Source organism: Polyodon spathula, unplaced genomic scaffold (assembly GCF_017654505.1).
Source record: "Polyodon spathula isolate WHYD16114869_AA unplaced genomic scaffold, ASM1765450v1 scaffolds_3470, whole genome shotgun sequence".
In the NCBI taxonomy this organism is placed as follows: Eukaryota; Metazoa; Chordata; class Actinopteri; order Acipenseriformes; family Polyodontidae; genus Polyodon; species Polyodon spathula.
In genome coordinates this window covers 1-16968 of record NW_024474931.1, presented here as the reverse complement: position 1 = coordinate 16968, position 16968 = coordinate 1, and the positions used below count along the sequence as shown (strand labels likewise).

The window sequence follows — 16968 nt, the reverse complement described above, 5'->3', positions numbered from 1 at the left end:
AGATATAGGTTCCCTTCACCTCTCTTACTCATTATTCTAGACAAGGCACGCTCTATTCGAACTGTTTCGTTATGTATCTCTCAATGGTTTCTTACAGTTATTGTATGCTTTTGATATTTGTATGGGTTATATATCTATCTCAATATATTAATAGGAGCAAAACAGTTCAATATTCTACACGTGAAGTATGGGAGAGGCGCTTTTCCTGCCTAAGAGGTGGGTTAAAAATGTTTATATGTATATTTATATATAAATAATTAGCCGTGTTTCATACATTTGCTTAACTAACACATTATCACTGAACTGTTTATACAGAGACCTTCAGGAAAATGGTACAGTGGTTTTACAGCACGTCAAATGTCTTTATTTTTATTTATTTATTTATTTATTTTAACGCGTAGCTAACATTGTTGTTCATTTTTCTATGAATGTTAAGTTCATAGCTAGCTGAAACGTTTTGTCACTTCATATTATTAACTGACCATTAATAAAGCATCTTATTAAAATATGTTAGCATCTTATTAAAAGTGAATGTACTGAGTCCAAACGTGTTCTATTTTTTTAGACACATAGGCTGCAGCTATATATTTATAGGCTATAATATTAACGTGTGGGTTTGTTCTCGGGTTAATAAAATATAGGGCGATAATGTCCTGTATTTCATTTAACGCAATATCTTTCGGGTATATTTTAAAAGTGTTTCCTCCAGTCAATTACATTTTTTGAATAGAGTCAACAGCTGGGTCCTGTACTTGCAAGACATTGGTTAAAGATAGGAGAAAGGCGTATTTGTATAACGGCAGCGCTACAGTCAGAAACACTCTATCAATAAACTTGAGGTGCGAGTCTCCGCAGGATAGTATGGCTTTTTGTTTGTTTGTTTGTTTGTTTTTGTTTTTTTGGTTCTCCGTGTTATAAACCATTTTATTTGGTAGAGGACATTTAGTTAGCTTGTGAAATGTGATCAGGTAATTACAGAAAGGACAGCAACATTCATAAACATTCTTCAACCCGTCTGCCTAATTCTTGTTTGTTTGTTTTAGTTTCCGTTTGCAAACAGCGATAAATAAACAATGTACAACACTGCTGTGTTCTATTCAGGCAGAGTGAAGGCAGCCTCTGATTGCAAGCGAGGCCCTTGTTTTTCGAGCTGGGTGTGTTGATAGCAGTATTGAGGGAGGTTGTCAGTTTGCGGGAATTTCCACTGTGCCAGCTGATGATGACCGAGGAGAGAATTGCTGAAGCTGGATTAGACGAGAGGGCAGCGCTATCAGAGTGAGACTCATAACCACAAGAAGAGAAACCTCGCAGTGGATGCTGCACGGAGAATGCGATATTCGTCACAGAATTTAGCTTCCAAGGAGTGCCAAGCAGACCGGCAGCTATACAGACTGGGTTACGGTACTGAAAACTTGTTAGTGTGGAAAAAAATAAATAAAACGGGATCTAAAAATTTAGGACGAGTTCATTCAACAGGTACGAAGACATAAGAATCAGGTAAGTAGAAACCGGAGGGGCTAAAAAAATTGACCTTGTTTTATGCAAAAACATACAATAAAAACCGCTCCAAAAGAGTTGAACTGTGTTTAAATTTATTAAAATGTATCATACTGACATATTTCTTATTAAATCAACATACTGTATCTACGGGTCACAGCATCTACACTGCTGCAACTAGATTTAAAATAAATACGAGTTTGTGCGTGTGGTATCTGCGTTATCTCAACTGGCGATATGAAAAAGACAAGGATTACTTTGAATCCAGGATATGGCGAAGGCGCCGTGAGATCTACTGACTGTATCCACTCTTATTCGCTAAGATAACAATCCCACGGCGTTGTTGTGGGATGGCACAGCAACTATAGTTTGTGTGTGACTTGTGTTTGATTAAAACAGTCTGATTAGAATGCACGCATATCATATTCAACGTGTACTGTTTGTTACATCTGGTAAACACATGTTATGAATGAAGCTGCTAACACAATCTTTAATGTTTAATAGCTGTGAGTAGTTATTACTTTGTGCAGGAAACAGGTTATAGAGTTGCATTGTAACAAACGGTGACAACCGGTAGAAGAAACATTTGGGAAAGTAAGCTAGTAGTATTTTGATGTTTAATCTTAAATGGATTGCCTTAAGTATTTTTGTGAAACTCAATTTAAGTGATTGATTTCATCCAGCACATCATGCACTGTAGGTAAGGGCATAGTCGAGGTTATCAATTAGTTGTATCCCATTCACTATGTTTGTTACATACAGTAAATTATATTGTAACATAACAATGTTATCTTCAATTACTACATTTACTTATTACAGGTGTGTATAGTGTTTTATACAATGTGGAATTCACAATTGATTCTGACAGTGATTCCTGTTGATTTTTCTGTTACTTTGTTACCATGTGCCTTTGCTGTTTCTAACTGCTGTTTGGTTTGCTGCGCAGCAATATTGACCCATCTCATTGATGTTATGCTATTTTAGAGTGTACTATGCATGTAAATGCAGTGGGGCATTTAGTTAGGTGTTTTTCTCAAAGTGGATAAAGGGTTTGTCTGACGCTGGCGCTTGATGAAGACATGCTGTTTGGGTTTAAGGCATGTCTGGCAGAGGAAGAAAACTGTGTGCTGTGGTTGTGGAGTTTTCTGCTGTGTAGCCTAAACTAATCATCAGAATAAAGTACTGAGTGATTGTTGCCTCTACAGAGGTGTTTGGGGAAACCCCGAGCCAGTGTGATGCGTTCGGATGTGTCTTCACACAGTTTTTGGCAGGAATCTTCACAGTAGGAATGGCAGCCCAGACCAGAGCATAATAATAATATGTAAATGATACTGCTTCAAAGTCCTCCCCTCACACTGACACTGTTGCTGTGCAAGGACTAGATGAGCCCACAGCTACACTTTGAGTGTTACTGCAATCAGTACTTTAAAATCCCTTTCCTAACCCATGCACACTTTATTAACATTATCACTGGACACCCCCTTTTTAAAATCCCTTTCCTAACCCATGCACACTTTATTAACATTATCACTGGACACCCCCTTTTTAAAATCCCTTTCCTAACCCATGCACGCTTTCTTAACATTATCACTGGACACCCCCTTTTTAAAATCCCTTTCCTAACCCATGCACGCTTTATTAACATTATCACTGGACACCCCCTTTTTAAAATCCCTTTCCTAACCCATGCACGCTTTCTTAACATTATCACTGGACACCCCCTTTTTAAAATCCCTTTCCTAACCCATGCACGCTTTATTAACATTATCACTGGACACCCCCTTTTTAAAATCCCTTTCCCAACCCATGCACGCTTTATTAACATTATCACTGGACACCCCCTTTTTAAAATCCCTTTCCTAACCCATGCACGCTTTATTAACATTATCACTGGACACCCCCTTTTTAAAATCCCTTTCCTAACCCATGCACGCTTTATTAACATTATCACTGGACACCCCCTTTTTAAAATCCCTTTCCTAACCCATGCACGCTTTATTAACATTATCACTGGACACCCCTTTTTATTATGCTGAGAAACTTTAGGTTCTTCACTTGTTTTTTTGTTTTATTTTAAATACCTGCCTGTTCCAAACTGAAGTATATAATACAAGCAAGGCACACAGAGTACAGACAGTAGATGTATGTTTGTTTCCGCATGGTGAATGTAGAGTCCTTAGTGTAATCCGATGTTTAACATGGAATCTGTCCCATTGCGTGCTTTTGACAGGTGAGTTGGTGCCGTCAAAAATTCCCTGCTGTTTTAACACGTGACATTCCTTACAGTTACTATTAGCACACTGGAAGTGCTGTAGCTTATACTTTAATAGGAACACATAGATGAGGTGCTTTAACCCTAATTAAGGGACATGCAGAACTTGGAAGAATGATTTGGTAGTATTATGTGCCACAATTACAAAGCAGCAGAGAGGTCAATTATTTATACACACTGCCACATGTATCCAGTGACATATAACAGAAGGGGTTGGGCTCTTTGTCCAGTACACACAGACTGTGAATTGTGAGGTTTTATTTAAAGGTTTGTTGAGCATTTGAGGTGTCAGTAAATGATCGGTTTCTGACATGCAAATTAGAGAGCTTTCAAACGGTATTGAACCCAATATCTAGTCTATTTTCTGTTTCAAAAGTGAATACAATGTAACAGTTAATTTAGTTGAGGTAGTAGCCCGATATAATCTTGTCTGTTTATGCATTTTATACTGTATATGGTGCCACACTCCCTCTTGACAAGCCCTGCTCTTAGAAAATAAAATACCGTATGCAAGACCAACTGTCTTGTGCAGTGTTACCCATAGCAATGCGCTAGTGCCACCATAGGGGCTGTATTTGTAGTACGCTGTTCTCTGCTGGGAATCATAATAAAGTAATGAACTGTATTCACATGACTCCTGCCAGCAGTGGAGACTCTGCTCCTGTGTTCAGTCGGGTTCTTCTTGCTGTCGTTTGGAGCACAGTTCCCATGTACTGCAGCACCTGCATCCCTGGAAGAATGGGTTGTGTTCCACACCAGGGCTGTCTCTTTACACCAGCTTCAGACTCCCTTTTGATCCCAGTAATTGGGCTGCTGGCAAAACTGCTGAGAAAACCTTAATTCCCAAATAAATGATTTGTGTTCGCTGTTAAGAACCCCTTATTGCAGTCCTGCGCTTATAGGTCATATATATAGTGTAACGTGCACGGGGGAAGGCAGCAGCAGGGCTGGTATGTGACGTAATCACATACAAAGACATAAGCCCGATATATGCTCCTTGCAAAGGAGCCGGCTCTTTTGTACAGCAGTATCAGTTACAGGACCCCAGAGCGTCGGGCGGGAGGCGGAGACACACCTACTGTGTGAATTGCCTTGCCCTTACGCGGATGAGGACGCCATTGGATTAACTAACGATGATATATTTATTTATTTATTTATTTAAAGACCCAATATCATCAAATTTGACACCCACTTTTTATTAATGGAAAGTACTCTTTGTGTTGTTGTAAGTTATTCTGGTCAATAAAGACATGGAACTACACATTTTAAGTGTTTATAATCTGTGTTGAAATTCAGGCATTACATTGTAAACACTTTGACTCAAAACCACGGCAATTTTTGCTGTATGGAAAGCTGGAGAGCGATGTTATGGCACAGAAGGCTTAATTCTTCTACATGATATGTAAAAATTAGTAAATAATAGTACATTTCTTTGAAGGTTGAGCACAGCAGTACGTTTGGGTGTGCAGTTGTTAGGCCCACATTGGCCACAGTTATTGCTGGTTCAATAATTGCGCGGATGTACTGCTTGTACTGTTCCTGTCAGATGATAATTGATCAGGTCGGACTCGATGTGGCGCCTGTTGTTCTGCAGTGGAGCCTCCAGATCTGTGTTGTACTCCGGCACAATAGGTCTGGCGGCCTCTCTGTGGGTCGGCAGCGTGTAAAATGACAGATTGGCAGGAGCACGTTTCGAAGGACGCGTGCTCCAGCCCCCGTTCCCCGAGTCATCAGGGGGGATTGCTAGTGGTGAGCCGAGGATACAGATAATAATTGGGCACACTAAATTGGAGAGAAAACCGGTGTAAAAAAATAATAATAAAATTATATTTTGCAGAAACTACGCATCACAATTGGACATTAGAAACAAGTAAAGCATTAAAATGCATGATATTATCATTTTGTAAAAAGTTGTTGGGAACTTGATATGGGCAATTTAACAATACTTTATCATTGATTTACTCTGTTTTTTGGGGTTTTTTTTTTGGTTCTTCTAATAAAGACACTTTAAATAATTCATTTAATTTTACATTAGTTGTTTTTCCAGTTAAACAGTCCACGAGTATTGTGTAAATGAAAAGGAATGTAATGGAGCTGGTGACCTACCCTGCTGTGTTTGTGTTTGGACTCTCCCTTCTCTCTCAGACAGCGCTGAGTGGTTCAGTAAAACAGTAACACAGCCGGAGTATAACAGGAACTCTGTCAGAGGGGTTTCGGGACTGTCCAAACACAACCTTTCGGTTTCGGTGCTTCTTTGCAGCTAATTATTTTGACTTGCATCAGACTACCCTGTGCACTGTATGTCTGAAGTGCCTTATTAACAGGAAATGTTATCAGAAAGCTTTGAGACTTCAGGGGAAATGCAGTTTTTTTGGGTTTTTTTTCCTGGGATATCACAATCTGTGTAGTTCTAAGTTGTTGTTTTTTTATATTTAGTCTGTTTAGATTGTGTTTAGAACAGATTATGTTGTTTTCGTTTTTTATAAAGGGACTGATTATCAAATATAGCAGCATAGTCTAAATCACTGTCTTCCTGTGAGAAAACGAGCCCTAGAGAATATTGTGTAATTTATATAATTCTCCCGATATAAAGGCTGAAGGAGTGTAAATACATTGTACAGACTTTGCAGATGAGCATTTTACTTGGTGCAAATGGCACACCAGTAAAATGCTTTAAAAAACCTGGAAGTGATACAGGAGGGGGTGGTGGCAATTAGTGTATAGGAAGCAGGGTATTTCAAATACTAAAAGCCTCTGTCAAAATAATTATACTCCACTATCAGTATCCGGAGCTGATGGGAATAATTAGGTTTGCGTAACACACTATCCACCCACCAGTACATGTACATGGGTGAACAGCTGATGGGTCTGCTGTTCGGTCCCTACAGTACATGAATTAACTGCAGCTCCTTTGGCATCTTTGTTATGCATTGGTTGGTCACTCTAAGATTAAAATAAAGAGACAATCAAGAGAGAAGCTTTTTGCTTTACAGGAATTTCCCCTTGATTTAAAAACAAACAAACAAACAAACAAACACTATGCATTAACTCTTTCTTGCGCCTGCTCTTCTTTTCAGGAGAGTCCTTTTTCTTGCTTGACATTTCGCTGTTCTCGCTCCTGTTTTAAGGGACTAAATTTTTGTTTGAAGTTAACTTACTGCACGTACATTAATGTGGCCAGGTATAAAGAGTGTGCACCCGTAGAGTATCAATAATACGTGACCACTAGAGTTATTATGCATCTGTGACCCCTCTGTTACCCTTCAGACCCAAAGCATGTGATGACAGCAGTGTTTAAATGCTTATGCTTTACAGTTCAGCACCATAGCAAAACTGTAAACAACAAAATAAACACAATACAGGAAGCTTCCAGCAATGCATTCACCTTGTTATCAGCACAGGGGGGAGAACCTACACTGTAACCCAGCGTGTCTGCCAGGTGCAACACAAACTCCCTATTGTTTGTGGTAAAGGATTCTGAGCTGATAAATAAACCAGCATGTCAGCAGATTGGATTACACTCCCTGTTCAGCTTGCCCATGCTCGCATTGCTGCAAGCTGCTTTTTTTTTACCTCATAAATCACACTTGCTCTTTGCTGCATGCTGAACACGTGGTAATCGGGGGACCAGCTAGATAGCTAGCATCCTCTTCTCCTTGTCATCTAATTAGTAGATGGTCAGCCATCTAATGTCTTGAATGAGTTTATGAAGCCCTGTCATCTTCACCCATGAAGGTTCACTGTCCCATGTGCAAACATTGTTCATTTGCTTTCTGGTTTTTCTTGCTTTGATCACATCAAGTTAATCAGCTGTGTTAATTCAAAATGACATTTCAGTTAGTTGGACGTACTGTATCAAGCAAAGCCAAAGAGTGTGGTAGTTCATTTAGACCTTACTAAAAGCTACAGTCTGGACCATTTTATAAAAATCAATGATTAAATGAAACCAATTCCTGAATTGAATGTACGTGGTGTGTGTGTGTCTGGGTCTGTGTGGCATTTAGAGACAGATACTTCAACTCTGTTAAAGAACAGATTGAACTCACTTCCTTGCACTATATATAGTTTCAGGACTCTAGTGGTGCCACATTCTGGTATTGTAAAGATGGAGGTACAGTTGCTGCAACATCTTCCATTAAAACACCTAATTATAGGTAACTTGAAATGTATGATATACTTTTTAATAAGCTGTATATTCATTCCAGCTCCTAGCTACAGTAAGGAGTGCATGCTAACCTGAGCAAGTGCAGAATGTATTTAAGTTCTAATGTTCCCATCCCCTGGAGGAAACTGCCTAGGAGCCGTAGTGTAAGAGTGTAAGGGCCTGTCGTGGTCCAATGCAGGAAATAGAAATCTTACTGTGACAGACCTAGCTGTTCATGGGAAACTACAACCTCATCACTTCTGCAGGAAACCAAACCTGAGTATGGGGCAGTCTAAGGCAAAGAAATGTGCTGACAAGAAATGCACTTCCTCTTCAAACCGTGGAACTGTATGCCAAATGTTTAAGACTGTAGACTGTGCTGTGTGGGTTGTACAGTAAGCACTCTATGAAGAAATACAATACTTGCTGTTCGTGGAGCAGCTCTTTAACATACAGTAACAAGAGTGGGCAGACGAGATGGTGAAATACTCAGTAAAGGGCTTTGGTTACTTTTTGAACTTTTTGCATTCCTGCACATTGATAGTGAACAGACGCTTCTTTGTACCTTTCATTTCTCCTGTTCTTTTGGCAGCTGCTGGTAGCATTTGTTGCAGGAGGACTGGGTGAAACAGATGCAGCCTTCACCACAGATCACGCAAGGAGTTCATGAGGCTCTGTTTACTGAGCTGTCTCTCACAATCCTGTTACTTTCATCGGTGCAATGCCAAGCAGTGAGGTTTTCAGACGAGGCTGTGGAGTGATCATTCAGTCACAAGGGCTGTGTAATGACATTATCCTGGCCAAGAGGATGTGTTTCTGTATTGTTGGCTGTTCTGCTTAAATCTGACGGAACTGTGTAGTGTAGTTATTGAGGGTGTACACACACCCCGTGTTTGTCTCCCTCAGTTTCGTATATCAATCCATCATATAACCCCCCTGATTGTTTTTTTATAGCGTGTATAGTGTCTGTTTACATGTGAGCAACAATTTACGTCACGCAGGCTCCAGATTTCGAACAGCTGACGAACTTTCCCTGTATGTGTTATAATCTTTGTGTGATAGACGGCCTCTCCCGTCAGATTACACACGTTTTTTTTTTTTTTGCCTAAAACGAGAAAAGTGGTAGTATGTAAGAAACTTTAAATGAAACTGGATGAAGGAGGAGGGGCTCAGGGACAGCTGAGTTGCCGCCCATTTCTTGATCACGTGCACTGTGTGTAACGCAACTGTCCTTTGTATACTGTCACGGTTTCACCTTCCTATCCCAGTTGTCGGAACGCTGATTTTGTCAAACCCTTCGTCGTCAAAATAATGCTCGCAGAAAATTGAAGAAAAGCTCAGGCAAGCATTTACACCCTACTGACGTTATGTCGGCAACAGAAACCGATTGTCAAAAGTGTTCGCGAGTGACTGTTATCTCCGGCACACTCGAACGACACAGTACTACTCATCGACGTAACCTCAATATTTTCATAACAATTTTGGCATTGCGTGGCGAACTAAGTGAGTAGTATCGGGTACTGAACGAACACCAATTTCAAGTATAAAAGGGATAAAAGTGTAATGTCAGACGACATATAAAAAATTGATGTGATATCATAAAAGATTTTATATAATAAGGAAATATTGACATTCTTTACATGTTAGATTCGCACAAAACTACGAAAGGTGGTTTTTCGGGCTAAAGCTGAAAACTGCACACACGCCGTGATCTCCCTTACGTTGGTTTTTTTACAGTGTCCTCTTGGAGCTTTCCTGCTCATTGCAGGTGGATATCTGTTTGGCTAGGTGTGTACTTTTGCACATTCCTGTTTTTGTGTGTTTCTGTTTATATTTTATTGCGTACGTACCGGTAGAGCGCTACCGTACTTGCTTTCGTCCTCTCAATTGTCACATCTTCGGGCTTGCCTATGGCTGGACACAAGGCTCAGCACGCTACCCTCACACCCCTAATCTCTGAAGGTTTGCCTGTATTGCCGGTTTCTTTTTCCTATGTCCGCCCACGCAGCTACTATACTCGAGCGGCTCTCACTTGCTACCCTGACCATTCACTGTTTTTTCTCTACTGACTCTGTTTACCCAGGAGTTGAGACTTCCTTAACACGCTCCCGTTCTCATGCGGCTCTTCCACAGCACACCGTCCCGTCATGTCTTCAGTGTTTGTGTCGTTGTGTGACTTGAAGGAACCTGTCCCTACTTAGAGTAGATAGCCAAGACCGTCTAAAGCAGCAATTCGCTTGTGACGGCAAATCACTCACTTACCATGAGAGTCTTTCTTCATATACTGGGGGAAAAAAAAAAAAGAAAAAAATAATAAAAAACAGCATGTGACAGTGTCGCACATTCTCGGATCTATGCTGTGATGCCATCTATACATTTTTCTTATGAAATTGATTTTGAAACTAACCCCTACGAGAAAATGTCCGCCTATGTTCACGTCGACGATTTTGTGCCTTTGTCACTGTCACGAAATAACTGAAACGCGAAATATGAACGAAACGATCATACGTATACAGACTGTTCTGCGTTCATGGTTAACAAATAGCCCAAAAAAGAAGAGTACTGTTATTCCGTGGGGTGTTGGGGTGGAAAGTAAAAAGGTAAAAAAGCACTTAAGTTCGTCACCATTGCAGTGATCACGGAGGACCACTAAAGCTTCTTTTAGTTTGTTGGTTCTAGGAGATACACGTTGATTTTCTATAATCAAAGATGACTCCTATTACACTGAGCTTTTGTAAGAATAGATACTTTACACTGACTGTATATATTTGAAAAATAATACATTAAATCTAAATATATGTTTGGCTTTTTTTAAATGTCCCTGGGAATGCAGATTTATTTTATATGTGCAAGAGGGAGCACGTTTATTGAAAAATCAGTGTCATGTCCTCTCGCCCAGTCCGAGATCTCCATGGGAGATATTGAAACAACCAACAGTATTGTTTGAGACGTTGAGAGCGTCTGTACTCGTAACCCTGCCTGGTGGAAACTCTGGCTTTTTCTTTGAGGTTTTTTTTTGTTAAAAAAAACAAAAACAGAGTAGGGTTTTTTTCCCTTTTAGGAGGCTCTCGAGGGACCCACTCCTGTTACTATAACTGTGTGTGTCTGTGTTGGTGTACACCTTCTCAGAACCATGAATTGGTACCGGCCCAAACCCTTTGAGACCGAAAGGACTCCAACAAAAATTTTGTTGCCCCCCCCCCCTTTCGCCCCTTTTCTTCTCTTTTTTATTTTTTCATTTCCACCAAAAACATGTTCATGTTTTATAGTTGAACAGCATTACCACAAGCCAATGAGGTCAGGCTTCTACACAGTTGTCAATCTAAATTGGAACATGCTCCACAGTGTCAATGAGGCTGGGTGATGAGTACAGTAGCATCTTTCACAATGGTGTACATTGTTTACATTGCAGATCTTTTCAGCTAAACTTCTAAAGTAGTGGCGTAGTACTTGTGAGAATTGGTTGGTTGTTGCTGTGACTGCATGCATTGTATGTATTTATTGAATTTATTTATTTGTAAAAATTTTTTCAAGGTAGTTTCCTAAATCTTGGATGGATGTTTTGTTGTTTTCTCCCCGCACTCCACCAACTTCTGGATGGATGTTTTGTTGTTTTCTCACCCAACCTGCTTTTGAAGCTTATTTCAACAAAACCAATTCCTTACCTTATTTGAAGATCTTTTTTTTTTTTTTTCCAGTCCAGGTGCCCAAACAAGCAACCATTTGAAGTTCTGACCTCCACTGATAAAAATGCAAACTTGTAACTAATTAGCACAGTGTTATTATTGGCTTAGTTTGAATTTAGTGCATTGTAAATCTGACACATATGTCTCTTTAGTATGTGCCCCTTGTTTTGCAGTCTGATAATTTGTGAGATTGAGTGTGGTGAGTTAGTGAAGGGTCCTTACTCTTAGTGTGTGAAATGTGCTGTCAACATGGCCTAATCAGATTGTGAAATAACAAAGCATCACTATATAAACAGTGGTGGCCAGATGTTTTTGGTGTTGTAGCCATTATCACTGTAGGGTCTGTGTGTGTGCGTGTGTGCTGGTACAGTAAATCCACAGCTGCTATGTCCCATAATCATTTCCCCTTTTTTTGTACGTAGTTTTTCTGTAAGGACACCGTATTCTCTCCCCTGACCTGCTTTCCACTATAGCCCTTTGTACTGTGATCCACAAGGGCTGGCTCTTGCTTCTTGCAGAAAAGGGGATTAGGGATTCAGGCTCTGGAAAGCTGAATCAGCAGCGGCCTCAGGAAACCTGTAATAAGCAGACTGGGCTCAGTTTCTGCCCTTCCTTTATGAAACTCTTACAAAGAATCTAAAAGCAGCACATAGAGAACACCAGCTGAACTGTTTTCAGGACACAGTTCAGAACAAACATCACACCTGTAGCATCTGTCCAGTCTGGATTGACCACATTCGAATCACAAACCTGACACTGATACCTGGAGCCTCAGTGACTGACAGCAAAGTCAAGCAAACTATTAAACAGGATCACTGAGAAACAAGCCACCTATTGATCTCGGAGTGCTTTCTGTTAGCTTCCAAGTCGTTGTCTCCAGGTACTGTAGAAGAAACATCAGTAGCTTGATTCTAGCAGCCGTGTATACTTTATCTCTTTAAAATTCCTATTTAATATTTGTTTTTCAAAGGACAGTACATAAAATCTGAAGTTCTCTATTAACCAGCGATTCCTTCAGAGGGTCTGTTCCTAGTGCTTTAAATAACGCCCTCTTTGTCATTTTTACGAGATTTATCTAGATTTTCTGAACAATTTATTTTGGCTCTCTCTCCCATTTCCTTCCTTTCACTGAACCAACACCCCTTTTGTGAGCTCTGTCGTGACAGCCTTTCTGTTTTCAATTAAAAACCATTCATGACAGTAAATGTGCATACAAAACAAAAAAACAAACTAACGAGTTAACAGCTTTTATAAGAAACAGGATTACTCTTAAAGTATTTATTTTCACAAAATTATGCAAGAAAGAAACAATCAGAATAGTATTATATTGATTCCATATTTTTGCTATTTGAATAGAATATTTTTTGTATTTATTTTTTTCCAAGCTCGTTGTGACACCTACTGGAAAGCAGGGGTAGTGCACATGCTCAGTATTTTATACAGTACTGCCGTATTTTATTCAGGCATTAGGAATAAAGACTCCTTTTGCATTTGCTAGCTGTTAGTTATTGAAGATGTTTTCTTTGGATCCCTGTGTTTGTCCAGCAGTCTGGTTTGTGATGGAGTCGGGGACCGTGGTGCGCGCTCTGTTCCAGTTCCGCCCCAGCGTCTGCGAGGAGCTGCCACTCTACAACGAGCGCACGAGAGGACGAGGTCAAGGGCGGGGTCGCGCGACGCTCATCGACTGCCGGTGAGAAGGAGAGGGCGACACTGCCGTAGCTTCACGAAGCCTCACCACCTGACTAAAGACCAGACTGAACCCGTGCGTTTCGCGCTGGTGTCCATGAAGTGGGGAGGCTGGTTACGTAGGGTTGAAGTTGAATTGGCTGTACGTAGCTGAACGCAGAAATCGCAAAAAAATTTTGTTTTAATCAAAAAACGCCTTTTTACATAACTTTTTGAGTTGTTTCGAACTCACGACAGACTTTTCTTTAAGCACACAAAAACTTGACTTCACAATTCAAGGCTGCACCGGAGGTCCTAGAAGTAGACCTTTCCAGGGAGCCACCCCAACAGAACAAGAAAAGGAAGACACGGTCAGAAGGGTCGTGCTAGAGCAGTAGTGCCACTTACACGGGAGCAATGGTAAGGGTGCGGGTTTTGAGTCCCGCTCTTTGAGATGCCAGACGCCGTTAGTTGACTGAATAAAGTGGAAGTTACGGGATCTACAACCGTTGGAAAGGGATATATTTAGTGTGCCACTTTTAGGAAAGTTGAGTGCTGTCTGAAAAGAAATGTGTGTTTTGAATGAAGTGTAAGCGAGTGCCTCCAGGTCTCATTGAAAGGTTCCTCGGTGGGGTTGTGTTCTTTTTCCCAGGGCAGTTTCCCAGCACGTTCGTGGAGGCCGTTACCATTCCCAGCACAAAACAGGGCGAGAAACTCTACGTCTGCATCAGTGACTTCAATGCACTAGATGTTGGCAATCTTCCCATTAAAACAGGTGAAATCCTTTCAAATCCCTTTGAGACGTGACTTCTGATTTTCAAGTGGGCCCTGGATTGTAAACACAGTATGCTGCTGGCAAAGTTTCGTATCGTATGTGATACACCCAATGACCATTACGGGGTTAAAGACTGCATCCCTATTCATTTACCCTACTGCTCTGCACATTTATATATGTTGCTGCTCTTTTTTCCAGTGTAGCTTAACTAACAAAGACAATGCGTTTGCATGTAGGGTGGGCTGCTTCACTTTGTAGGTTCCACAGCTCATTGTTTTATATTGCATTTGGACCGGTTGCACAACAGACAATACAGTTCAGTTATTCATCCAGAACTTCAAACACTCCGTTATAACAGAAGTTTTAGAATGAAACTTCAGACTAGAAAGAAATGTAATATCTCTGTCAACCACCAGATGTCTCACTTTGACTGTGGAGGTTTTAGTTCCATTCTGCAGTATGCACTGGATGTTGTTTGTAACCCTTTGAGTAATAGTTTTGAAATGTATTGATTTTTTTGAAAAGGATGGTGTTGTTTGGTCTGTTTTTCTACAGTTTATCCAATTAAATGCATATACAGATTTGTCAGTGCTGGTTCTACACCTGATATTTATACATCATGCCATTTATTCCTTGGCCTCTCTCAAGCAAGATTGTCACATTGTGTCCACGGGAGGCAAGGTTTAAACCACCACTTGTGACCTAAGGTGGATTTGAGCATGTTAAGAGCATATTGTCTGAGCTTTAACCCAAAATACCCCCCCCCCCCCCGTGCATCTGTCAGTTAATCATTTCCACAAGCCGCCATTGTTTATTGTTTTGCGCGATGTACTTTTTATATGTTTGAGCCAAAAAAGGTAATGCCAGAGAGAGAGTAATTAGTTTGCATAGACATTATGCTTCAAGTGAAGCCACAAATCTCATCAGCGTTTTCCTTCAACGTTTTTTAAATCTAAAGCAGCAGCAGCAGCAGCACAGCCACTTTTACCCATGTGTTTAAAGGTGCCTTCTTGTTTTTAGTTTATTTGTTTATTTTGTGTTTTGTATTTTTTTGCAGGTGATGTGGTAGTTGTTGATGGTTCTGTGGACAGTAATTGGCTGAAAGGGAGAAGCAGCTGGGGGTCCAAGGGGATATTCCCTTTATCCTGTGTCAGAGAGCTTCATCTCTCCTCCAGGTCCCGCAAAATGTCCAAGAGGTCCGTATCGGAGCTCCCGAGTTACGCCTTGGGCCAAGCCAGAGCCTTGCTGGGCCTGTCCGCTCAGTTAGAGGAAGAACTGGACTTTGTTGAAGGGGATATCATAACAATAATTGGAATTCCTGAACCAGGCTGGTTCGAGGGAGAACTTGAGGGGAGGAGAGGGATATTTCCAGAGGGATTCGTGGAGCTTTTGGGTCCTTTGCAAGTTGCGGAGGACCGAGCATGCCAAGATGACTATGACAACTACAGCGAAAGCGATGTGACCACTGAAGTATCACTGGGCCCAGAGGAAGGTGCAGGAGTTTATGGAGTGGCTCTCTATCACTTTAAGTCCATGGAACCAGAGGAATTGGATTTTGATGTAGGAGATAGAATACAGATAGTCCGCACTTTGGAAGACGGCTGGTTGGAAGGCAAGGTCAATGGCCGTAGAGGAATATTTCCCCATAGGTTTGTAAAGATTGAAGTAGGAGACATAGAGCAGGGACATGGAGAACCCAGCAGCAGAAACAAAGGTGATTATGAAATGTATTATAACAATAATAATGTGTATCACTGGAGCGGGCAGGAAGAGCATACCCATTTACGAGATGTGGATTTCTTCAATGGACAGCCTGCCCATGATACCAGTACTGTCATGGCAAAACCAAAACCTGTATCCTCTAGCTCAAAAGCGGGTCATGAATTTCGTGGAAACCAGACACAAAGCAGTTCTGAGATTAGTGGTATAGATAAGGGTGCTTTGGGCACAAAATACAGTAGAGAAGAAACTGCCACTGACAGTTACAAAGAAAACTCAAGAACAAGTCTGATTAGTCTTGTCTCTTCAAAACCTGTACTTCCTCCCAGACCAAGTCTCCATTCTTTAAGTAATAGATTGTACTGCAATGTATCAGATGTCTCAACAGGCCACACAGCTGACAATACTGACACAGAGGTTCCGCCAACACCAGCTACCAGAACACTAAGCTTAGCAACAAACAATGGAAGCAGAGATTCAAAGGCTGAGATGCACAGTTTGCATTGCAGTTGGTCTAAAGACTGTGAACACCCCTCAGATGGAAAGAATACAGTTTTCCAAGATTTGGCCAGTTTGGTTGAGCATCCAAAACAGAAGAAGAAACCTCGTTTCGCCAGTGTGGGTGATGATGATCTGTTACCTTGCAGAGGAAGCCACGATCCGACAGCAGGTTCAGGAAAAACAGAATCCAATGGCTTACCCGGATCGATAACTTTGGATAGCTTTGCAAATTCAGCAGCAGACTTGGATTCAAAACTCTCAGAACAGCTTGCCCAATTTGAAAAAAGTTTACCAGGTGCTATACACAAGGAAATATCCAGGCATTTTTCCATCCTGGACTACAGCAGTGAAAATGATATCATGCGGGGTTCCCCCAACTCCCTGGATCAGCAGGAAGCCACTTCTTCATTGGAGAGAAGAAAAGCATTGAGACCTCCACCTCCCAGACCTCGCATTCTCAAATCCGCGGTGGCACAAGCAGCTGCAGCCGATTCAGAGGATGAGCCGCGTGCTCCTGGTGAAAGTGGACCTTCTCGGTCTTCCTTCTCCTTCAAACCATCCAGGCCAGCACCTCTGCCTCCGCAGCTAACGTCCAGGAGGGATGCTGCATCTCCAAAGCCACCACAGCAAACGAACGTTTACCAGAACACTGGTTGTGACAACAGAGACGCTTTTTCGGAGAATGAAGAGCTTCAGAATCAATGCGAGC

At 41.1% G+C, this 16968-nt stretch overlaps 1 protein-coding gene across 1 annotated transcript; it reads left to right on the top strand.

The window, feature by feature from the left end:
• Positions 1–866: 866 nt before the first annotated feature.
• LOC121312002 (dynamin-binding protein-like) lies at positions 867–16962 on the top strand (the record flags this gene model as incomplete). The annotated part of the gene is made up of 4 exons (XM_041244076.1): positions 867–1497; positions 13148–13252; positions 13917–14039; positions 15097–16962. Coding segments are annotated over exons 2-4 (2083 nt in total), but the record flags the coding sequence as incomplete, so codon positions are not given.
• Between the last annotated feature and the right edge of the window lie 6 nt (positions 16963–16968).